Below are 25,773 nucleotides of genomic sequence, written 5' to 3' on the forward strand. Positions count from 1 at the left end.
GGGCCGCACCTCCGTTGCAGAGCACAGCATCGAAACCGAAGGCAGCTCCATTGTACACCGCCGCCCATACCGTCTCTCTTCGGCTGAACGGCAAATCATCGAGACAAACGTCGCCGACATGCTCAAACGGGATATTATTCGACCTTCATCCAGCTCCTGGTCGTCTCCTGTGGTGTTGGTCCGGAAAAAGGATGGCTCTGTCCGCTTTTGTGTTGATTACAGAGCGCTCAATAAGATCACGAAAAAAGACGTATATCCGTTGCCACGCATAGATGATGCCCTGGACTCCCTACAAGGCGCAGAATATTTCTCCAGCCTCGACCTCCGATGCGGGTATTGGCAAATACCTATGCGCGAAGCAGACAAGGAGAAAACAGCGTTTGCGACGCCTGACGGGCTTTACGAATTTAACGTCATGCCCTTTGGCTTATGCAACGCTCCAGCAACATTTGAGCGCATGATAGATACTGTCTTACGTGGTCTCAAATGGAAAACCTGTTTATGTTATTTAGACGACATCGTCATTTATTCTTCTACTTTTTCTCAGCACCTTAAGCGTTTGGACGAAGTTCTAACGTGCATTTCGAACGCTGGCCTACAGCTCAATACAAAAAAGTGCCACTTCGCCAGCACAAGCATCAAAGTATTGGGTCACCTTGTCAGCAAAGACGGCGTTCGACCCGACCCCGACAAGGTTGCTGCCGTAGTTAGTTTTCCACGTTTGCGCAATCAAAAACAATTGCGAAGTTTCGTAGGCCTGGCGTCTTACTTCCGCCGCTTCATCCGTCACTTTGCTGCCATTGCGGGGCCGTTACACAAGCTTCTGACGTCAGGGACGGATTTCACGTGGACTGACGAGTGCGAGTGTGCTTTCCAAGCCCTTAAGCGTGCTCTGACATCAGACCCCGTCCTCCGTCACTTCGATGAGAGTGCACCCACTTTCCTGCACACAGATGCCAGCGGCCACGGAATCGGTGCTGTCCTCCTCCAGCGCGACGACACTTCACGTGAGAGAGTAGTTGCGTATGCCAGCCGCGCACTAACACCTGCAGAGCAAAACTACTCGATAACAGAGCAGGAATGTCTCGCTGTCGTTTGGGCCATCCAGAAATTTCGACCTTATCTGTATGGACGCCACTTTACTGTGGTTACCGACCACCATGCCCTATGCTGGTTGTCCTCGCTGAAGAATTTGTCTGGGCGCCTCGGTCGCTGGATACTGCGTTTGCAAGAGTACACTTTTGACGTTGTGTACAGGTCCGGGAAACAGCATCAGGATGCTGACGCTCTCTCTCGCTGCCCTCTGCCACTTTCATCTCCAACCACGCATCCCGAATGCCCCTCAGGTGATCAAGTGGCTTCCTGTTCACTCACGTTATCACCCCTGGCAGTTGCTGGGTCGCTACCTTTAAACAACAGCGCCCAGTTTGCCGCGTACCAACGTGACGACCCCTACTGTAACCGCATCATCGGATACTTGAATGGCTCGCCTTCTCCCCCTAATGCCAGACTACGTCGTCAGCTACGGCTGTTCAAGCTAGAGAACAATGTCCTGCAACACTATACTTACAATGCGGATGGGCATCGGTGGGTGCCAGTACTTCCCCGTTCGCTGCGAAAACAAGTTCTCGAAGCATTGCACGACGACCCATCAGCTGGACACTTGGGATTTCAAAAGACCTACAACCGCGTTAGGAGCCGTTTCTTCTGGCCTGGTCTTTCTACTTTTGTGGCTAATTATGTCGCTTCTTGCGCACTTTGTCAACGCCGGAAACGACCAACTTCAGCTCCTGCTGGCTTATTACAACCTATTCCATGTCCCGACACACCTTTTGCCGTTGTCGGAATAGACCTCGTCGGGCCACTTCCCGTAACGCCAGCGGGCCACCGCTGGATCGTCACAGCCGTCGACCACCTCACACGATACGCGGAGACCGCTCCTCTACGCACTAGCTCCGCCTCAGACGTTGCCGCCTTCTTTTTAGAAGCCATTGTGTTGCGTCATGGCGCACCTCGCACGTTGTTGAGTGACCGGGGCAAGGCCTTCCTGTCAACAATTCTTGACGAAATTCTAAAAACTTGTGGCACACTTCATAAGACCACATCCGCTTACCACCCGCAGACAAATGGGCTGACAGAGCGATTCCACCGGACTCTAATCGACATGATATCCATGTACATCGGACCGAACCACGATAATTGGGACAAAATCTTGCCGTTCGTAACATTCGCACACAACACCGCTGTTCAACGAACCACCGGGTATTCACCTTTCTTCCTCGTCTATGGTCGTGCGCCGACATTCACCATTGACGCCTCTTTCTTCAATGCAATGACAAAAACGTCGACGACTACGCCAGAACATTTCGTCTCAAGGCTTGCTGAGGCACGGCAACGTGCTCAACTCAACACGGAGGCCAGTCAAGAAGACCGCAAGCAACGCTATGACAGCTTTCGTCGAGACGTCACCTTCCGTCCTGGAGATGAAGTACTACTTTGGACGCCTGTTCGCACACCCGGATTGTGTGAAAAGTTTCAGTCTCGCTTTCTAGGACCTTACGTTGTTTGTGAAAGAACATCTCCGGTCAATTACCTTGTCACTCCCGTCGAGGGTTCCTCGGACCGTCGTTACCGTGCCTCCGAGATTGTCCACGTTTCACGTCTTAAACCCTTTCTGCGCCGTACCTTTCCCGCCTAAGTCTCGGCCGGGCCGGCCGCTCAAGTGCGCGGGGAAAATAAGTGTGAGCATTATTTATGCGTCCCATCTTTTCATCTGTAAATACTCATCATCACCAGTCAAGTTTATGTTGTGGGGCACATACTCGAGTCAATAAAAGGAGAGTCTCGAGTGTTCTCGACGCCATCTTACAATATATATATATATATAATTGCTGTCGCAATAAAACAAAAGCAAAGTTGAATGTCGTCGGACGCCACACCATGCGCGCGCAGTGAACTATGCATGCGCGCACGGCGTCAAAAATGAAAAGCAAATGACACAGACACTATCGCGAAAACTATTGGGTAAAGCACTCTCCATATGCAGCGTTGCCCCACATATGTGAAGCTAACTAAAAGCGTGGCACTGCCAATGCGCAAAAGTAGTTTTTTTTTAAATTTTGGTTTGAAGGGGGGGGGGGGGGGGCACACCTGTGCATGTGACCGCAGCGGTGAGAAAGGGGGCTACGTAGTCTCTTAAAGTGCAGGCCCGCCTGCCCGCCTCACGCGGACGCGGCCCGCGTGCTTGCCGCCACCACTTCGGAGGCGGCAGCGGGGCGTTGGCGGAACATGCATGCTCGTACTAAAATGCCCTAATGCGGAGCAAAATTAAGATCGTCCGTGAGGAAAATTCGTTATATCAAAGTTGTCTCCCACAGTTACTTTGTTACATAGAGGCCACAAATACATGTGCTCCTATGGAAGAACGGTGGATAATAGAAAAACTTCGTTTTATGAAGGTTTGTTATAAGCAGGTTTAACTGTAGTGTTAGGAATAAACCTTTATAACCAATTTTCAGATATAACAAACTTATTTTCATCTAAAATACAATCTTGTTATAATAAGGTTTGAGTGTATAACTGGGCATGACAAATGGAGGTTACTCACACTTATGCATTTATTACAAAATCTTGTCCACCTATTTCCACTAAATTTTGCATGACAGCACCAATTCAATGCACGATCTTTACATATACAGCATGCATCAGTATCATGTGCACAGAAAAAATTATATAGGTAGGAAAAAGATGCGTCTTACATAGCGGAACATATGGTAGCCAATCTCGTTTAACTTTTGCTCATGTGTTCACGGTGTTCGTACTTTACACTTCATTTTTTGCGTCGTCTTCCTTTTCGTTTTCAATGCCAGCGACAAGAGCATACCGGACCCGACATCACAGACGCTGACGCGTGACGAGGCCCAAATGCTCGGCTTCCTGGACCAGCAGGCCAAGGTCGAGAAGAGCATCTGCCGCCGTTATGAAGAAGACATGCTGGGGCAGGACTTCCCAGATCCGGCGACAGACTGCCACGCTCCAAGGTTTGTCTTGAAGTCCCGCTTTCACACCACCTACCTTCCAAAATGTTGAATGGTTTTAGATACGAAGCAGCTCTTTGATTAGTCTGAATAACGCTGTCCCTCCATCTGCACTGCGCTCTGCTGGCCCCAGGTGTTGGAGTGGTGCCATGTAGGTCATACCTTCCCTCACAGTGCGCGCGTGTTGACGTCACTCTCTTCGTAGCCTCTCGCCGCGTGTCATCTCTCGCTTCACCCTCTCCATCGCTCACAACGTTCGAGCCCGCATCGAGCGCACAGTTTTTAGCTGCGATAAAACTTACACAAAACCCAAACCACCTCTGCTGTCTTTGCTTTTCAAACAAACGCTACTCTAGTAAACGCTACACAGTTTCGCTTCGGACTGTTCTTGCAGCACTCGCGTCGACGCTCGCTTTAACCGGGTCAATATCATGTGCATCGCTGCTGTTTCACGTCCCATCAGTATTCCCTTCGAGGAAATGGTCTATAATTTTTTTTTTCCTAAAGCCACACTACAGAAAAAAAACTTATTTTTTCACGTATTGGTAAAGTACACTTTCACAGTGTCAAAAACACAACTCTTAGCCCAAGACAGTGCTCTATGAGCAAGAAAATGTGTGAAAAAATAATGCAGGTGGAGACGCCACCTTGAGATTCGAACACCAACACAGTGTTGCATAGATTTTGACGGCATTTGCTGGGTCCAACATGGTTTCTAATCAATGAAAAGGGTGTACATTGTCATTGTGAGGGTCATAAACCTAACGTACCAACTTTCTGATTACTTCATCGAGCTCATGTCTTGAAAATACGAAAAATGCATTCTGGAATGATTTTTCAAGTGCAGTGACTTTGGAGCAAAAATTAAAAATGATACTTCAATCTAGATTTTCTTCGGTAATGATGAACCTATGATTGCGAAACCTGTGACATGAAAGTTGGGAGAGTATAGTTCGTCAATCTAAAACATAGTTATTGCTGCTGTATAATGTCCCTTTAGAAACAACCTTACTCTGGGGGATTTCGTTATGGTGAAGCAGCGTTGACTCGAAAGCCATCATTTCTTTGCTTCCATCGGCAGAGCAGTTGATATCGTTCCACGAATTGAGGCTGTTTGCATTGGTTGCGCAGTGGTACGGTGCTTGAATGCTGACCTTAAAGTCGCGGATTCAGTTACGACTGTGGCGGTCCCATTTCGATGGAGGCTAAACGCTGGGTGCCCTGTGTACTGCGCAGTGTCGTTACACATCAAATAACACCACATGTTCGAAATTTTCGAAGTCTTTCGCTGTAGCATGCCTTGTGTTGATATTGTGGTTTCAGCATGTAAAACTCCTGGTAATATTGTTATTAATTGACGAAAAAAGTGCCTTTCTCCTTTGCGATTGCACGTGCAAGGCGCACACCAGTATTTGTTTCAATAAAGACAAGCTCAAAAGAAGCATGAGGATGGCATGTGAGGCGATGAGGGTCATTTTAAGTGATGCGGGGCATGCAGCGTGCGCTCCATGTGTTTTCCGGTACAGGGATTGGGTCGGGCTGTGCTGCAGCTTCACTGGCCAACTACATGTATTTAGCCCCTCCCTCCCCTTCCTTTTTATTTTTTTAATAGTATCTTCCCACTCTGCCTCTACTGGCATTCTGCAGTAGGGTATGGTGCACGACGTTCGATTCACGATTTCTGGTCAAAATAGATGCGAAGAAAAGCTAGAGCAGTAAATAAAGCTAACGTAAAGCAGTGACACACTATTAAATCTCTGTTGTGGCTGCTAACACGAATGACTTTCCGATATCCTCATTTCAATTCTTGCATTAACTTCCCGTTTTCTCTCCGGGCCTCTTGATTCACGTCTGGTTCTGCAAAGAAATAAAAAACAAATCAATCCTATGTAAGAAAACCAGAAACTGATAAACATGAGAAATACGATGATATGGCAACCTAAAAAACTGAAAAATGCAGCTTTGTCTTCTTTTTACAGGTAAAGTTCATTACCGCTAAATCTATCAGTCTCTAAAGTAACATCGCTAGTCTGCCATTCCACTACAAACACATACTTGTCACACCATTTTAATGGCAGAAGCAAGCTTCATTTCATTTGTTCTAACCGTTAATTTGTGTTCTGCCATTGTAGATCAGTGACTACGGTACTCAGCTGCTGACCCAAAGGTTGCAGGCTCGATCCCAGCCATGACCGTCTCATTTCAATGGAGGCGATAGGCCAGAGGCCCTGTGTACTGTGCGATATCAGTGCACGGTAAAAAGCACCAGATGGTCAAAATTTCCAAAGCCTCCCCCCCCCCCCCCCACTACAGCATCTCTCCTAATCATATCTTTGTTTTGGGGGGTCAAATCCCAGATGTTAATATTATAACCAATAATTTGTTATATCTGTATTCATTATACCGAGGTTCAGCTGTATCTCTGTTTAACCATTGAGTCATGCATTTGAACACCGCTACAATGAAACTGACGGGGTACGAAAAAAATTTCGTTGTAGTGAAATCGAAAAATTATAGCTGATCTGAGCTAGCAAAACAAAGAAAGGTTTATCTTCAGAATTCAAAGTGTCCGCTGCTTCCTATTCTTTCCCAGCAGCGTCACCACATGATTCTCACCCATGCATAGCGAGGCCACGGTGAAAAGCACACAGAAACGCCTAAAACTGCCTTCGTGAACGAACCAAACTGTTGCATTAACACGTTAACACCAGTAGCTGTCTGCCGTCAACGTGTATCCGACAACGCCGAGATGGCGGCAGGGTATCGTGTAGCGGCAACTTTTATGCTGTTCTTATTATCTATCACTCCTGGCTAGCTGATTTTGTTGATAATGCGGACAAACATCTGCTCTGATTAGTTACCATACTGGTCAAGCGCGTACATCGTTCTGCGGTTGCATCCAGCAGCTGTGTGGAGGAAACCACGAACTGAGCTTCAGCTTCGGATCGTCTGCAACCCAAAAGCAAGCTAGTGGCTTGCTTTTACTGCAAGCCAGTGGCAAAAGCAGGGTAGTCTCATTGCCATCGCTATCGAGCAATGGCGGCGCCCATGCTTGCTGAACAGCGGCGGTTTCTGGTGGTGCCAACGCATGTTTTAGACTTTGTTGACGCATTTTCAGGTTTCGAAAATGCATCAAAATGTTAAAGATAGGGTTTAGTGCATAGCAATAAGTACCTCAGCCTGAAACTGCATCGTGAATTTTTCGTTGAAGCAGGGCGGCTGAAGCAAAAATTTTTTCCTTGTGGCGACAATAATTATGCATTGACTCTTATAGACTGCTGACGGGGAACTGTGAGTTCTTTGTTGTAGCAAAATTTCATTGAAGCGGCGTTCGTTGTAGCGGAGTTCGACTGTACTGTCTTTTTAAAAAAATTTTTGTATTCATGAAAGAAAAATGTTCTTTGTTTCAGTGTCTGTCAAGAGTTTCAGACTGCGCGCTTGTTCCTGTCTCACCTTGGATTCCTGTGGGACGATGTCACAAAGGTATTGAAGCCACTCTTACAACCGTTCCTTACTCCTGTTGTGTGCTGCTGTAGCTCAAAATATTTCTAAGCTGTGTTGAACTGGCTAGATGAATTCATTTTCCTCTTGCACTGGAGCATTTGATAGGTCTTCTGTACTCTAATCTCGTTAAAACAAAGTTTTATATGTATATGTTTGTTGTATCCGTAAATTCGCCATTAAGGTATATTCTTAGCAGCACTGTATCTGTTGCAAGACTATTCTTCATTTACATCGTTATTTTAATATTTTATTCTATCTTGGTTTGCTATTCTGAAGTATCAGTGTACTGATTGAAGATACGTATGTACTAACTGGTGCAATATCTTACATACAAGGAAGCAGTGGGGATAATGACAGTAACAATAGGCTCTACTATCTTGGTAGGAAGGTGACAGCATTAACTGCAAGCAAAAGTAAATTTTGAAGTAAAAGTAAAGTATCGCAAGTTGCTTGCATGGCGATTTTGTTATATGTTTTGTGCATTTGGTAAGACAATACAAAGCCATTCTAAAAATAATAATAAATGAATTTGTTGACTGTTTTTATTTCTGAAAAAACATTTGTGAAAAATATTTTGTGTGTAAAACTGTAAAATCTTTTCTTGTTATTACTTCCACCCAGGTTATCCTTCCGAACCAAAATAGTAATTGTAATTATGACCAATCTTTAGTTAAAAATTGAAATGTTTTACGACTAGAATTTTAGGACTTTCTTCTTAAAGAAAAATTTTCGTAAAGTATACAACCCTGGTGGGGACAACATTCTCTTGTTTCAGAAAGGGCACCTGATATTTAGTGAGAGGTCATAAAAGTTTGCATTTGATAGCTTCAGCAGTTACAGAAAAAAATATTCCTTTTCTGGAGAAACTTAGTGCTTGGAGAAAACTACATTTAAAGGTCGAGTTGCCACGGAGCAGTCACGGGATAAGGTGCGTTTGGGGCCATTTTCAAACGCTTTCCACCGCGCGTAATCACTCGCCTCTCCATGGAAGCACTTGTCAGTAACGCTGGAATATTGTTCCACAAAAATTTCAAAATCGCATTTTCAGTTGTATTTGCCCTCCTCCATACACTCTTAAAACTCAATTTTTCTTCGGAGACGTACCAGCTTGTTCAACTGGCTATATTACTGAACCACTGCTGCTCTTCATTTGCTGTCATGAACCTTAGGTGGCAAGTACCGGAAACGGCCAGCCGCTGATGGCTCTCAACCAGAATCAGACGGGCTTCTACAGCGCTCTCGACAGCCTCGACCGCATCCCCTCGCGCACTAATGACACCGTGTTTGTCTTCTACGTCAAGGAGGGTCAGGTGACCCCACTCGAGATACTCGGCAATGTGGTGAGCTTTTTTCAGCGTACTACTGCTGCAGTGAAGAGTGTTAGCTTAACCATGTTGGGCTTTTGGCTCGACACCAACAGTGCAAGTGTGGTCATAGGAGCAGTTATAGCCTTAATAAAAGCAACTGGACTATATGCACAGCTGTAACATTTTTCTCAGCTGGAAAGGGTTGTATATACTGATCTCTCTTTCACCTTCGCCATCCATTACCCTTTCTCTTCCCCTTTTCCCCTCCACCAGTGTGGAGTAGCAGGTTATCACTCAGGCCGACTTCTCTGCCTTTTTGTAAATAAACCTGTCTTCCTCTCTCTATCTCTCCGTTAGCTTAAATGCTAATTGCACAAAAATGCAGGAACCGCCTTGTTTGGCATTTGCTGAACCTAATTTGACATGGTTTGCTTTGTGTAAAAGGAAAACTTTTTTCGTTAACCATTGATTTATTGCATTTTTGTCATAAGTTGTTGAAATTCTATACATTGAAATAAGAAGCCAGCATAATGTTTCAAACTTGTCGCTCAAGTGCGAAAGATTATGTCCGAGTGCTCTAATCTCCAAACATTGTGATGCCTTTACCGTGGACAAAATTAAGGTGATTGCATATATTCAAGCTCAAGCTATTAGTGTACTAAACGTAGCACTTGGAACTAATGGCACTAAACATGGCATCAGTTTCCAAGTTCTAATTATATTGTAAAAGCTTGATTAACATTGAGATTATGTGTGAGCTTCTGATGAAATGATGCAAATGTTTTGTAGACGCTCCAAGATGGAGAGAAATCTGTGGAACTTAAGATTTGTGTTTATTTTTGCTGTAACCTATCATTGCTTCGTAGTGGTTGTTAACTTCATAAAGCAAGCAAGCTCGTCATGTAAAGTAGCTATTGTAACCTCACATTCACCCTCGAGGTGAATTTATGCCATAATCTCGATGCTTATTCGCCACGTCTTTCTTTTTATTTTATGGCTGTTCTTACTACACTCAAACTTCATTAAAACAGTCACACGTGCCACGAAACTGCCTTTTTATATCCAAAAATTCGTTATAAACATTCATTTGTAACCCTATACCTATGAAAGAGCCATTCTTTATTTACATCATTATAACTGATAATTCATTATACAGTCTAGTCCACATATAATGGCCCCACTTGAAACGAACATTCACTTAAAACAAACAATATCGGCGTGACCGTGAAAATATACATTGGTTCATTGGCACAAAATCGCACTTGCAACGAACGTCTCCGAGCACCGCTGATCGGTTACAGCGAACGAATTCAGCGGTCTGCCGATTTCCCGGGAAACGAATTTCGACCACCGATCAGGCATCGGCGAGGTGTCCATACATTTTTATTGTTAAACGCCGACCTTACCTCTGCGCCCCTTTAATTGCCGGTCTCCCCGACCGCTTTTTCTTACGCACTCCTCCGTCTTTTGTCCCCCTGCTATTCTGAGAACCCCGCATCGCCAGACAAGGCCTATGTTTTCACACTGCCGCTGATCTTTCGAGGACCGGTCGGCCATCTGCCCAGTTTTTGATCGCTGGTACTGTCGTTGGTGTCGCCAGCCTGGAGTGACCAGATAATTTGCCAACCTCATCGGCTACCGACTGTATTCCATAGTCTGCGTCTAGTGCACGCGCATATCCTACCCCACCAACTCTGATAATTTGAGATTCGTTTCGTGTTTATTACTTGTTCTCGCTCACTTCGCACTCGGCTCAGCATGCCTTCTGCGTGCGTGCGAAAACTGCTGTTAATTTGCGCGGAACGAATCGTGAAGTATCGAAGTTCGTGAGGCCACGCAAACCTGCCGGCGCAGCGAAATGATTTTTTGACCACAGCCGCCGCTTCTTTCGAACACCGTCGCATGCACGGATTCAGGTGGCCATGCACCCTTTCCAAGTTTTTCTACAAGCGAGTTTCGCGGGCCTTGCAAGCAAGCTACCCAACCTGCCTCCTTCCAGTGTGTTTTGGTTTTCAAGGTCGCCCTCCTGCCCCATCCTCCCCTCTCTTTACCGCAACTCTTTGCCCTTCTCTGGCAATTCTTATCACCTCTCTTGATAGCAACCCCTTCGCCTGTCTCCACCTCTCCCCAACGCCCGCCACCCATGCTGGCTCGAATTAGTTTTGTTTTTCGACTGCAAACAGGCCCAAAGCTGTTCCACGCTCTCTGGCATGTGTGTCGCATGTGCGGGTCTTGCTCGCTCTTGGTGTGCGTGTGTAGTCATGATGGCCGACCGGCGGACTAGCATGCTTTTTTGTGCTGCTCAACAAAACGTCGAAAGTGTGACCGCCTGGCTTGAGTGTAATCAGCGCATTAGGTGCCGCGTTGCGGAGCGCTTGCTCATAGCTGTTGACCACCTGGCAGCCAACTTGCCGCTTCGGGAATCCCTGTATTCAGCTGTGGATATGAATATTTCGTGGGCGGCGGTGACAGCTACATGCGCGTGAAACTGTTATCGCATAGCCGACTTCGTCGATGGCGGGCCCAATGCCGAGCCTGAAGCTTTCGAACTGCGGCGGCAATTCGTGGCCACGCATCGACTCGGACCTGGGAGAGCGGGTGGGACATCAGTTACGATGGTTTAATTACGATGGTTTAATTACGGCCGATGATGATGCCGACACTGCGAAATCGTGCACGGATTGGGGCATTGTGAATGAAGTATGTAGCGAGAGCGATTTGGAGGAATCGGATTGGGAGAATGGCGAAATTTTGGAGCCAGTGCCTCATGCAGTTTATGCCACGGGCCTCGGCGAACGAGCACCCTGCCGTTTTAAATGAACTCGAGACTGCCCCTATCGCTTCCGTGCATCAAAACATGTGCATCATAGACTTTTGGGGCAAAAAAAGTTTGTGTTTTCACTCGCAACATTTTTTAAAAGCTGTGTTTCATTTACTACGAACTTCGAATACAGCGAACGGATGCCGCGTCACGCTCAGGTTCGTTATAAGCGGGCTCGACTGTATCTAGGTTCGTTATATCGAGGTCTGAGTGTAGGTCTAGTGCTCTTCACTGAATTATTCTCGAGATTTCGTTTTGAAGCTTGCAGTCATAGAATATGCAATTGCAGTTCATGTATTTTATTGTAAATAATCTTACGCATACACAGTTGAAAATTGCCATAGAATATTGTGACTGTCAACATTAAATAGATGCAATTAAATTTATATTGCAGCACATGTTATTTATTGGCAGCATAGATGCACAATAATTGTGCTATGGTACAGGCCCCACAGGTTATGCCGAAACTTCAAATGGGGCCAGAAATTGTGGCTAATTTATGTTTTTCACGCTAGCATAAATCTGGAACACCATAGAAGCAGTTTTCATGCAACACTAAACGTTGCTAATGTTGTCACTGCTTATTCTTCACATTTCTTTTTGCTTTTTTTTTTCTTAACAGACAAGCAGCCGCAACGTGCATCCTATGTTTCTTGAGTTCCTGCGATCCTTGGGCTGGCCCGTGGACGTGGGAATGCACACCGGCTGGACCGGGAATGTTGCCACATCCTGGCGAGTCACCAGCGGTGACTTCAACATTGGTGAGGCGCCGTTTTCACACATGCATTCATTTGCCAGAGCCTGAATCTCAATCTCACCTCGACACCAGTGCGTCGTTGTGACACTGCGTGCTAGCCAAACCAACCCAACATGCTGTCTACCCAATCATGTCTAGTCCAAGTTGATCTTTTTGCTTCTTTTGATCTGTAATCTCTTGAAAGCTAACGGGCAACATTTCCAAGCAAAGTGAAGTGCAATATACCTTTTTTAGGTGCAAATAGCTCATGTCAAGATTGCACACCAAACAAAATGTGTTTATTTCAAAGGGTATGAACTTGAACTTATTGGCATATTTTCATAACAGCAAACTGCACGAGCAAACGGGACAAGAAAGACAGGCGTATGTTATATATACACTGCACGTTACACCATCAAGTCCTGTCTGTCTGGCCTGTCCCGTTTGTTTGTGCTGTGTCCTGTGAAATTTGGTGATGCAATTGATACTTGTATGTTTGGGATACATCTTGAAGAAACGTGTTACTCGTCCATGCCTATATGTGTTTTGCCAATGTACCAGCATATTTACAGTACAGTCAAATCTCATTAATTTGGACATGCTTAATTCAAAGTTCCGGTTATTCAAACTGATGCTGTGGTCTCATCAAAGCTAAGGTGTATCCCAAAGGGTGAAAATGCCCTGTAATTCGAACGCGCAAGCACTTGCGACTGGTAATTCGAACATACCATGCTTCGAAAATTCTCTCAGCACCACGCAGCGGTGGCACCTTTGACCCCTTTTAACTCCGTGCAAAGAAGGAAAAGAAGAAAAGGAAAAAAAAGGCTGCCGCGGAGTGTTGGTTCTCTCTCAAATGCCGATCTGCGACACCCTGGTGCCACCGCTACCCCTTTTCTCGTCCCTACTACGTAGAGACCCTTCTCCTTTCAACGCCATGCACAAAGAGAGCAAAAAAAAAAAAAAAGCAGCAAAGTGTTGGTTCTCTTTCTCTCTCCGTGTGGAGACGCTCCTCCTTTCTCGTCACGTGCTGGCCACACTGCAGTGGCGGCGCAGAGGGTAGCAGCGAAGAAGCAGTAGTTGTCGTCGTCTTTAGAAAGTGTCGGCCCTATACATTGCCGTGCGCAACTTCTCTTGCCAGAAGAATGCTGAAGTCGAAGTAGAAAAGCTTTGCAAGCTGCGTGCGAAATTGACTCGCTGCAAGGCAAACGTGTGCAGATGCGCATCACCAATTGCTAATACTTCAAGTAATGATGGATGTCCTGTGATTTGTGAATATATGTAAGTCTTCTGAAACTTCCCCCTCGTGTGTTAGCTCAATGTACATGTGTCACTGCATGGTGAATCTTCTGTTCATTTAGCTTTCATTAATTTGAACTTCTTTTAATTCGTACACATTTTCGGGCCCCTTCAAGTTCGAATTGCCAAGATTTGACTGTATATAGGGGATCAGTGCTCATAGATTTGGTACGTTATATTTAACTTCTTTAGGGCTTTTTAGGAGATTGCTCTGTAAACTTCTTAAGCTCGCACCTTGTCTGGCGACGGCGGTCAGCAACTGGCGTGCACACCAGTTTTGCCAGCGTACACTTCTCCGGTCGCCACCCGCGTCATTCTCTCCGGTGGTTTCAACGATGCTTACTAGATGGCGCACCGGCATCCAAGGCATGTGTTTTCAATGGCCCGCGGGCTTGCCTCCTCCCGACTTCTTCCACTTCGTTCTTGTCGCTTCGTTGGCACAGCAGCACGTGACAAATTTCTACGAAGAGTGTTACGCACGGGTACAGATATCCCCCGAGCCCTTCTCACTTGCCTGCTCGCAATCCCGCTGAAGAACGCCTGATAGCTCCACGTCTGGCATTTGTCAGCATTAGGCATTCAACTGACGGCAGTGGCCAGTATGGCATAAAGGGGCAGGTGTTTAACGTGCCGATCAATGTGGCCAACACTGTGCAGTGTTAGCCGCGGAATGTGCCCGAACACGCTGCACATGACATACACATTGTGCACCGGCTGGTTAACAAGCCTTCGTAAAGAAATGGTCTCTCCAAGAAACGGCCCGTGCACCTCCAAGCAAGCTCCTCTAACATCATTTACTTCGTGGATATGGCTATGATTTTTTTAATGAGGTATTGTATAGTGTATATGGACTTGTTAGGTTTAGGTGCAAATTGCAAGTGCCAGTGTAGTCACAAATAATCTGGAGTCTCCCACAATGGCATGCATCTCGATCATATCTCAACTTTAGCGTTTAAAACTACAGATTTATTTTCCTTTTTTTTTTTGCAGCTGATTTGCCTGCAGACCACGGCGGCAGTCTGTACAGTGGCGACCACCAAGTCCTTTACTGGTCGGATGTGCTGTCCGAACTAGTGTTCGTTGTGCCTTCACCCAAAAACCTTCCTCGTGATGTTGCATCTGGTGAAGTCACCCTGAGGCCAAAAGGTTTGTCTAAATACATTTAAAGAAAGTGGAACTTTATCTGCATTGGCACTGTGTTCTTGCAGGTGGAAATGCAGAATTTATTCGAGAGAAACTTTCCGCTGCAGTATGCCTTGTAATACCTGTGTTCATATCAGATACTTGTATTGCTATGCGTGTTTGATGTATTTTGGTGTATCCAGCATTTGACTTTATTTTGATGTATTCGGGTTTCACCGACAGAGACTGTTAAAAAACTCAGTGCGGATCGCGCTGAATTGTTTAAGAAAATTCCTGACTGTTTGTGGTCATTCTCTTAAGATTATGGTCAAGGCACGAATATTCAGGTTTATTTGAGAGCTTATGCGAACACCAGAGGCAGCACCAGAAGTTTGGATAACTGATGTACACGAGGCGACGTGTTTCCCCAATGACCAGTTGTCTCAAAAACCAACGACAATGTTTTCCGCTATCGGTGTGTAGCGTGCCTTGCTTGTAGTTTACTTTTTAATTTCACGGGCGCAAGAGTGTCCTGTTTTTGTCTTGAACACACCAATTGCCACCTTCTTCACCATCACAAATACGCGACAATATCAACCATGGGTGTATTTTCCTATGCTCCTCGTAGATGGCTAAATAAACAGATAAGCGCCCAGCGGCCGTCATCTCTTATAGTTATCTTCCCTGCCTTATGTCACTGTGAGGTACATGAAAACTTTTTCCTGTAATCTATAAACGAAGTGACTGCAGAAGTCCCAAGAGAGCTGCTTGCTTGTATTTTCATTTATTCAGCGGACAGCTTTCCCGAGCGGTCCACAACAACCATGATGGGACCGCCAGCGTATGACGGCATGGCAGCCAGTGCGGAGGTCCCACAAGAGAAGGTTCAGCGTGCCATGTCACTCAACATTGACAGCACGGAGACAGTGACTCGACCCGCCCGGTCGCGACCGGCGCGCATGCCCAACGTGGCACTTGCTGAACTAAAAGTGCTGGTTGTGTGGCTCGAGAGCTTTGAAGACCATGTCTGCTTTCCCCTGAGTAAGTTGGTGGTGCCATTGAGCAACCTTTGGCTTCTGGTAACACTATCGAAATGGATCACGCTGTTGACACTATTGGTGGTGTCGTCGAGTTTTTGTAACGACACCATGCAAAGCTGGTGACACCATCGGATCTACTGGTGATGTCATTGGAACTCCTGGTGGCACCATATAAAATCTGGTGACACCATCGGATCTACTGGTGATGTCATTGGAACTCCTGGTGACACCATCACATCTGCTGGTGTCACAAGCCCTTGTGACGCCATATTAACCTGGCAACACTATCGAAACTCCTGGTGATATAGTCAAGACTCTTGGTGCTGCCATTGAAATATGGTGACTCCATCGAGACCCCTTCTTGGTGACATCATTAGGATGAACACAGGCGAGATCTATACAACTGCCCCGCCACGGTGGTCTAGTGGCTAAGGTACTCGGCTGCTGACCCGCAGGTCGCGGGATCAAATCCTGGCTGTGGCGGCTGCATTTCCGATGGAGGCGGAAATGTTGTAGGCCCGTGTACTCAGATTTGGGTGCACGTTAAAGAACCCCAGGTGGTCAAAATTTCCGGAGCCCTCCACTACGGCGTCTCTCATAATCAAATAATGGTTTTGGGACGTTAAACCCCACAAATCAATCGAGATCTATACAACTCAAGTTCTGTGAGCTCACTTGACACCTGTGAAGCTAGTGGTCGTACTGTAATGTCTTTATAAGAGAGCAAGTACAACTTATTGGTGTCCAAAATAATCAGTAATCTACTGTATATTCAATTGATACACATATAACTTTTTACACCTCCCCTCCTCAGTTGCACCTTGCAGCTCCTCCGTTAAATGGAACTTTTTTTTTTTCTATGCGAAAATATTGAACAACCATAATTCAGAATGGCATTGGGCCACAAGTTTGCTCTCTTTCATCACTTCTAGTGCAACCAGATGACTGATGACTCTTTGGCTCGTTATTTTCGCTGCAGGTGAACTGCTGCCAGCCACGAATACGGGCCAGGAGACTCCATCTGGGCGTGGAGACGTGTTTGTGATATTCGTGCACGCCCTGCAGAGCGGCCTGTTCCGCATAAAAGTGCAAAGCCGAGGAACCAAGTAGGTACCCACGCAGACCTGTGTGATATGCGCATCACATTTTCGGAGCATTAGGGCGATTCCAGCATAAGGCAGCAATAGTGTACAGTCGCCGACAGATTTTTCGGACCTGGTGGAGACCGAAAAAGTCCGAAAAATTTAACAGCTCGAAAAATTCGTTTTGTCAGAAATATGAACTTTATTGCATCATCATCATCATCATCATCAGCCTGACTACGTCCACTGCAGGACAAAGGCCTCTCCCATGTTCCGCCAGTTAACCCGGTCCTGTGCTTGCTGCTGCCAATTTATACCCGCAAACTTCTTAATCTCATCTCCCCACCTAACCTTCTGTGTCCCCCTAACCCGCTTGCCTTCTCTTGGAATCCAGTTAGTTACCCTTAACGACCAGCGGTTATCCTGTCTACGCGCTACATGCCCGGCCCATGTCCATTTCTTCTTCTTGATTTCAGCTATGATATCCTTAACCCCCGTTTGTTCCCTAATCCACTCTGCTCTCTTCTTGTCTCTTAAGGTTACACCTACCATTTTTCTTTCCATTGCTTGCTGCGTCGTCCTCAATTTAAGCTGTACCCTCTTTGTAAGCTAAGCACCGGCAAGATACAGCTGTTATATACTTTCCTCTTGAGGGATAGTGGCAATCTACCTGTCAAAATTTGAGAGTGCTTGCCAAATGTGCTTCACCCCATTCTTATTCTTCTAGTTACTTCAATCTCGTGGTTTGGCTCCGCGGTTATTACCTGCCCTAAGTAGACATAGTCTTTTACAACTTGAAGTGCACTATTACCTATCTCGAAGCGCTGCTCTTTTCCGAGGTTGTTGTACATTACTTTCGTTTTCTGCAGATTCATTTTAAGACCCACCTTTCTGCTCTCCTTGTCTAACTCCGTAATCATGAGTTGCAATTCGTCCCCTGAGTTACTCAGCAATGCAATGTAATCGGCGAAGCGCAGGTTACTAAGGTACTCTCCATTATATCTTATCCCTAACTGTTCCCATTCTAAGTTTCTGAAAACCTCCTGTAAGCACGCGGTAAATAGCATTGGGGAGATTGTGTCCCCCTGCCTTACACCCTTCTTGATTGGTATTCTGTTGCTTTCTTTATGAAGCACTATGGTAGCAGTTGATCCCCTGTAGATTTCTTCCAGGATGTTTATATATACTTCATCTACGCCCTGATTCCGCAGTGTCTGCATGACGGCTGATATTTCTATATTTATTGCATCAGGCAGGCTTAAAAAAGTCCATGATTCTGCTTTGCCTCATCCTACGCTTGGAAGCAATTTTGTTCGCCCATATTTGTGCCAAGGTGACATCGTCATTGTAAATGCTGGACAAAAGCGTCACCGCTGTGGCAATCTCCGCTGCAAACAGCTGCGGGCGATCATGGTCGTCATCATTCGAACCACTCTCCGGCTGCGGCACAACCTGGTGAAGAATTTTTTCGTCCGTGGGCTCCGCGCACAAAATTGTCATCGTCCGCACGAGCGAAGTCTTTGGGAGCTTCAGAATAACGTTTGCAGGCGCTGCGGACGTTGCGAGTATAGCGGACGCATTATGAGTTCTAGAATAGCGTTTGCTCCTCCTCGGGAGAAGTCTAGGGACATTCACCTCCAACTGCAAACTCAAATGCACGGAAGCTACACACGACACTTCGCGGGCCTCGCGGGCCGTGATCGCTGCACACTACTTCGGATTTTCTACGGGCAGGCCGCGAACGGCGACTCGCGTTACGACGCATGCGCAGTGGCAGCGATCGCACTGCAAGGGCTTGCGGTGCACTATTCTAAAACTCCCCAGTGTCATTGTGGCAGGCACATTCACTCCACTTTTGCGCAGCTCCGCCTCCTCCCTGTACGGTGCGATGACGACAGTGATGACCACTACGGCTGACCGAAGACGAAAAAATGGTCCTGTGCCACGTTTTCTAAAGCAGACATGGCCTCTGAAACTTGTAATATGACGTTCACTTTCCAATCTTGGAGGCAGGAAAGCCATTTTAAAATTAAGCCACTAAGCTTAGTCAAGCCAGCAGAAAATCCAACATGGCAGCGTCCATACAGGTTCGTGGTGCGGCTCAAAACAAGCGATTTAGTCCGAAAAATCCAACTGTAGGGGGCGAATTCGTCTGAAAAATCGGTTGAAAAAATGCATTAGCTCTATGAGAACCCTAACGGTGCGCTTTTGAAGTTTGAAATATGCAACAAGTTCGAATTTTTGGAGTCTGAAAAATCGGTCAGCGACTGTACAGTGAAATCTCATTTACTGTCAAAACCAACAAAATGAAAAGTGCAGCACAGATTGGTTGGTAGTACGACGTCCGCTGCGGTGCATGAGCATGTTGGAGTTGTCTCACGTAAATAGCGAACTTACATTACGAACCTAAGAAAGTATCCCTTAATAATTGAGTTACTTTTTAAAACGCATCTCTTGTATGCAATATTGTTAATGTGGGAAACACGGAAAAACCAACCAAGCTAGTTTCAGCTGCTTCACATAACAGATTGTCTCTTGTAACGAGGTATTACTGCACATAATTAAAAGTGATAGCCAACTAATTAATGTAACAAAGTAATTTTAATACCCTTGAAGGGGTAACCACAGAAGGCTATGTAGTAGTACTTCAAGTCCGTAGTGTCTGAAAGTGTGGAAGATATGTGACACGAACAAAGAACATAGGACGAGCACTTGCTTTGTGTTCTTCGTTTTTTTTACGTGTCTTTTATGCTCTCTGAAGCTAGCCTGATTGCAGTGCTTGAGTCATATTCTAAAGAGGCAAAAATTGTCTATAAAATGCATGTAACAGTGTTTTAAGTTTCAATTCCTACTGTCAGCTCTACATTAGGCTGGATTGAATAACTGAAGGTGCTAGTAAACTAGTTTGATGTGGGATTCACTCCTTTTTTTTTTTTTTTCCAGAACCATGCAGGCGTTGCCACTTGTTGACGGCATGGTCGTCAGCCGCCGCGTCCTGGGCATTCTTATCCGCCAGACAGCTCTCAACATATGCCGGAGACGGCGGCTAGAGGCAGAGATGTGAGAGACTTTACGTTGTTGCCTGTCCGTTAATTACTTTAATCTACTGTGTCTATCATTCCCTGCAAACATAGGCACGCTATATAAAACAGAATGAAAAAACAAGAAGGCGTGTACACAGTTCAATAAGGCTGCTGCACCGTTTAACTTAGTGTTTGACAAATAGTGCATTTGACAAATGCTATTTCAGAAGTGCTGCGAAACGCTGCTACATTTGCTCCGAATGGTATTTCTGACTGCTCCAAACTTGATAGGAAAGGTGTTCCTGGCTGCTACAAAAAGCTCTTTTGCCGGCTCCCAGCACTGTTCCCATACTGATGTACTCTGTTTTACCCCTGCCCCAAAGAATGCGTGCTAAGCTATTGCTTAAAAAGCCATGCGCTTGCTCTTCTATGATGCGAAGAACCAAATTCTTGGATATCGGTCTAAGGGGTTCATGTTTACTGCGTGAGGTGCCGCACTGAGATTGGGGGGAAATTTACAGCTGTGAAATGCCTTCGTTCACTTTGTAATGCTGGTTACACTTCGTTTATATGAACATTCACACTGCTCGCTGTGCCTGCAAACTGATTGCCAAGCACTTTTTGCAACAGGTGTCCACCGCCACACGTGAGGCGACGGATGAAGATCCAAGAGATCGGAACCAAGTTCCAGCAACCACAGGGACAGCCAGAACTCTACGAGCAACTCTTCAAGAGTACACACTGAGCTGGTGCTTGCCAGCAAGGGCACTTGAGCGCAGCAACATCGTGCGTTTATTTCAGACATCCCTGTTGCCGCAACTTACGGTATTTGGGGAGAACCGCGCCGCGTAGCAGTGCTCACCATGCCGCAAACGTTGGAACATGACACTTGGTGGTCGTGCTGCCGTCATTTCCAAGATGGCGTAGGCACGACTGTGATACGAGGACGTACTCCAGCGCGGGTTTGCGAGAGGGCGTTTTGAAATCCTTTCTGCGGAAGTGCAGCAAACCTGTTGCTGGTCATCGCGTGGTGTATGTATACAGTCAATCGTCCTCCTAGCACGTTTAGTGACGGTTACCATCTTCCAAAGCAGCATAAGTTACATGGTTGCCACCTCAGCAATTGGGACGTGCAATGTTTCGCTGTGTATTAGCATATTACGATATTCGTGTTCTCCTTTTATGCGCAGTGCACTGTAGAATTGTCGAGTGACAGTTATTGTACAAAACACTGAAATGCATGCCAGCCGAGTATGTAACATTTCGAATGAATGAGAATCAAATAAGATGCTTTTCATGTAAAAATGCAATGGAATGTATGAACTTTTGGAATGTTTTTTTTATTTTTTATGAGGTTCGTAAACACTTACTCCTGCAAAGCATTGGTGTATTGGTGATCACAGATGTAAGCATACACAGGGCAATGTTTTCGCTATCATCAAGGATAATCGTCAGTCATATTTTGCAATTAGTCTTTGTCAACAAGGATAATTGTCAGTCTTATTTTGCAAATACAGTCTTTGTGTTGTTTAATCCTTTCACGATAGTATCATGATGAAACACAAAGATGTCACTTATATGTCACTTTTCTGCTTTGTAGTTAATGTGTACTGACATACGGGGACTGGGAATGTATGTTAATACTTTAAATAAAGATTACGCATCATTTGTCAAACGCCAGAGAAGCACGCTTGGGAAATTGGAATGAACATTTTCGCTCCGGTGGCTACTTGGTTAGTGTCCACTTCCAATGCGGGAGGTCCTGGGTTCCATTGCCAGTGCCGACCATGAACCCACCGGTTCTTCCCAATAGGTAGAGGATTACGCCGACCTGGCGCTCAGTTGTGTCTGTGTACTCATTTCGAAAGGTAGCCCCATAAGGTTCTACGAACGCCCTTGGGCGTATCTTAACCCATGACAGCCTTGGTGGAACAGCTGAGCATCCGTAGCTGCTGTAGGATGCAGCGAACTGCTGCCGCTAGGCACCTACTGGTTAAATAGGTGCAAGCACACTTCCGTCCTGGTGCTCGGCAGAACATAGTTCATAGTTGCTTGGAAAGGCACCCGCACTGTGGGAAATTAGGGCATGGAACCGTCACACCTAAAATTAAGGTCATCCTTCTTTTAGGCAAGCTGTTCATTTAACTGTACGTCTTGCATAATCCTGAATAGCAGTATGTTGTACAGGCAGTTGTCATAAATTAAATAGCTGCTAAAGATTTTTAACATGAAGCACGATATATAACCTCTACACATGTTAGTAAGTCTGTGTGTCCATGTCTTGGTCTGTACGAACTTTGGAATGGTTGAACTAAAGAAAAAATAATGTTAGCACAAATAGTTGTACTGCTCTCAAATCCACTTATGGTGATGCTTGAGCTAATGATATATTGCACTTGACAATGAGCACTCACCACACAATAAACCTTCATATGTTTTCTATGGTGAAAAAAAAAAAAAAACCTCTTACTGTTAAATTCCCATGCCCCGTTATTGGGCTAATCACCAAATTTAGTTCCTGGCTCTCTGCTCCAGAAGGAAAAGCAATTCCCAAACTGCTTGAAAACGATACGAAAAAAAAAGAAATGATGCGAGCCTTTGCACCCATCGAAGTACCACGTGCTACATTTTAGGAATACTGTTGGCGCCTCACCTTTCCATCCCTCCGAACATGACTTGACTGTTTCTTCGACATTTCATGTGAGATTATTCTGGCCCTCAGATCTGTAGACTAGGAGTGGAAGAGAAAGATTGCAAGGTTGAGTTGGAAAAGAATTTGACAATGTGTTACCGTGATTGCAGGGGCGTTTTATTCGTGAAGAAAATAATGAAGCAGCAGGTTCTGTTGCCATCCACCCTTTTCTATTCTTTCCATGCAGTCATTATAAGGATGTAGTTTTTGTTAAACTTGACTATTGCTTGGAAATGGTTTTATTATATCTGAAATCTCGTGAACGATGTTGAACAAAGGTGAACAAATTGGGGTGTCTTGTTAATTTTTGTGAGCACCAGCACCCTAGATCATTTTGCTTAACAGCGCAGCAGGACATACTTTTTAAAGGCAATAGTTTTTCTTGGGATGCTTCAACGAAAAAATTTCGGTATTTGCCTTTTTTGTTTAGAAAATGAATAGGCAATACCTAATTCTAAAAACTGAAGAGTTAATTATGCTGTGCTGACAATTCGATACTATGAACGAAAAAGCGGGCGCCTCCTGTGTTTCGCTGAAAATTGAAGGGCTTTAACTGAAACGCCCCGGTGCTGTCACTTACCAGCGGCTCTGTGTTCTGAGAAAACTTTTTTTTCTTCAAATTACTGTCAGATGGTGTCATATCTCGCGTAGTGCCTCCAGACAGAAGACTACATATAGTCTTTTGACGCCCTCCCAGCAAAGCACAGAAATACGTGGCCACTCTTATAGGTTTAAGCTGTGCCAAGTTTCAGAACGAATGGTATGAGAAAAATGTAAACTTTTCATGTAAGCTCACATAGTCTACTTATTGCCCAAACCAAATATTTTTGAGTAGCTCCATGCATAGCACTTAATTTATCGTTTAACTGCAAAAATAATTACTTGCCAACAGGCCAAAGGAGCCTGGCTTTTTAATTGTGTTGCAGCCTTCGCCTTAGATTAAAAATGGTTCAAGTGGTGCATGTTTTTGTGGTGGTCATTGAGAAATAGGGAAGAGCCAACCAGAAGCAAGTTGTTTCCTGTACACCTTAGTTCATTTTCCCCTTTGTCGGTTAATACACTTCCATTAAATTCTGCAAATAATGCCTCCATGCTTCGCTTTTTTAAGGACAAAGCTCCTTATGGCGTGGGTCTGTCCTTCTTTCGTATGTGTGCATGTACGTAGCCACCGGTGGCACATACCCGCTCTAGAACGGCTATGTGCCACAGGGGTTGCGAGATGGGAGATGGCGGAACTTAGTGTTCACTACATGAACGCACGGACAGAGAGAGGGAAGAACCAACATGAAGCAAGTTGTTTCCTGTACACCTTAGTTCATTTTCCCCTTTGTCGGTCAATACACCTCCATTAAATTCTGCAAATAATGCCTCCATGCTTCGCTTTTTTAAGGGCAAAGCTCCTTATGGTGTGGGTCTGTTCCTCTTTCGTATGTGTGTATGTACGTAGCCACCGGTGGCACATACCCACTCTAGAACAGGCGAACGTATGGACAGACAGATGGACGCTTCGCTCCTCTCATCATTCACTCCATGGATATGCTGCAATTTTTTTCAATAGGCTGTCTGACAAAGAAATTTCCGAAGCTTGTTCTAAGCCATTCAAAACTTAAAACATCGAAATCTGACGATTCTGAAGACCAATGTGGTTTCATCTAGGTTTTCTAGGTGATGCAGGTTGTTCCTAGTTTGATTTTAGGTGGTTGCTAGGCTTGGACTAGGAAGTGTTAGGTCATTCCTACGTTCATTTTCAACACAGAAAGGTTTCGAGTAGAACTGAAGGCAGTCGCAGACGTGACACTGATGCCAATACTCTAAAGACAGAACCTCGTACTCGAAACGAAGCATTTGCACCTCTCGTAGATAGACACACAGCTGTTGGCGTAGACTTTCCAACGCTTCGATGCCTTCTAGCTGCTGCTGTGGCCTTCCCCGTCCCTTACTATACACTTGTATGTACTCTACGTCTTCGGCTCGTTGCCGTTACTTCGCAACCATTCCCTGGATTGACTATGTTCTACTTAATTTTTGGTAGACCAGTGAGTAGTAGGGGGATTCATAGTCTGTGGCACGCAAACCTCGATATAACGAACCTGGATATAATGAAATATCGGTTATAACAAAGTAACTAAAAACAGTCTTGCAATAGACAAAGTGTTCGGAATAAACCTTTAAAACGAATTTTTGCACATAACGAACTTATTTTCATGTAATATGCATCTTTGTTATAATGAGGTTCGTGTGTACATGTTCATTAATTGAGCTAACCGTTCCTTTCTTCGAACTTAGTGAACCTGTTGAGAGTGTGGGGTTCGGTCAATTTCGGTGGCACATACCCGCTTATGATGATAGTTTCTTTCGCTCAGCAGGCAAGCAACGATTTGCTGTTGCCAAGTAACCAGTCTCCCGATACGTTTCCTACGTTTTGTTTAATATCTATGACAGGCACTACTGCAAAAGTTCTGCAAAGCCATTCGTACTAAAGAAAATGCACAGGCTTCAAGAAAATAAATCAATGACTCATTTCTTTATTTGGCTTTTGTCATGACAACTGTCGCATATCACAATTGCTTTGTACATCTCGCATGACTAAATGCATGACAGCAGCAAAGTTGACAACTTGGCCAGTTGGTATGGCTCTATAAAAGCAGCGCAAACTACGAAATTCATGACTATACTTATGACTACTGGGGTACCATAACGTAAAGAATTGAAGTCCAGCACAAACTGTGATCTCATATTTAGTATAAGTGCATGCATGCTGTGCACACAAATATTGGAGACATTTCAGACTTCGCTACATTCCAATTCATTACCTCAGCGTTCAACCGTAAATTGGTAGCACGGGCGTATTTGGCATCTCAACAACACATGGTCTTGTGGCAAATTGAAAAATGTGCAGTCTAGCATTCAGTCAGCATCATGCACCACAAAGAAAAACCGCGTAAACAAAATATAAGTGACACTTTTTAGTATGGTAGGTTGGCTGTTTGTAGGAAAATGCGATGAGATGGAACTCGCGACAGAAATGTAGCGATGATGCGTTGTAACTTTGGCTCATAACGATAAAAATGATTTATGACTGATGCCTTGCAAGTTACAAATGGTAACAAGTC

At 45.2% G+C, this 25,773-nt stretch overlaps 1 protein-coding gene across 3 annotated transcripts in view; it reads left to right on the forward strand.

Annotated features, from left to right (window-relative positions):
* The window catches only part of LOC119164261 (ral GTPase-activating protein subunit beta), a 128,210-nt gene extending 106,919 nt beyond the window's left edge, over positions 1-21,291 (forward strand). For all 3 annotated transcript variants that reach the window (XM_075871289.1, XM_037416411.2, XM_075871290.1), the window contains 9 exons: positions 3,870-4,040; positions 7,448-7,520; positions 8,711-8,881; positions 12,292-12,430; positions 14,692-14,847; positions 15,616-15,864; positions 16,843-16,969; positions 19,889-20,005; positions 20,599-21,291. In XM_075871289.1, coding sequence (XP_075727404.1) covers positions 3,870-4,040; positions 7,448-7,520; positions 8,711-8,881; positions 12,292-12,430; positions 14,692-14,847; positions 15,616-15,864; positions 16,843-16,969; positions 19,889-20,005; positions 20,599-20,713 — 1,318 coding nt within the window. In that variant the 3' untranslated portion in view covers positions 20,714-21,291. The remainder of the gene's footprint in view (positions 1-3,869; positions 4,041-7,447; positions 7,521-8,710; positions 8,882-12,291; positions 12,431-14,691; positions 14,848-15,615; positions 15,865-16,842; positions 16,970-19,888; positions 20,006-20,598) is intronic.
* Positions 21,292-25,773: the final 4,482 nt, after the last annotated feature.

The sequence above is a fragment of the Rhipicephalus microplus genome, chromosome 8, assembly GCF_043290135.1.
Source record: "Rhipicephalus microplus isolate Deutch F79 chromosome 8, USDA_Rmic, whole genome shotgun sequence".
NCBI lineage: Eukaryota > Metazoa > Arthropoda > Arachnida > Ixodida > Ixodidae > Rhipicephalus > Rhipicephalus microplus.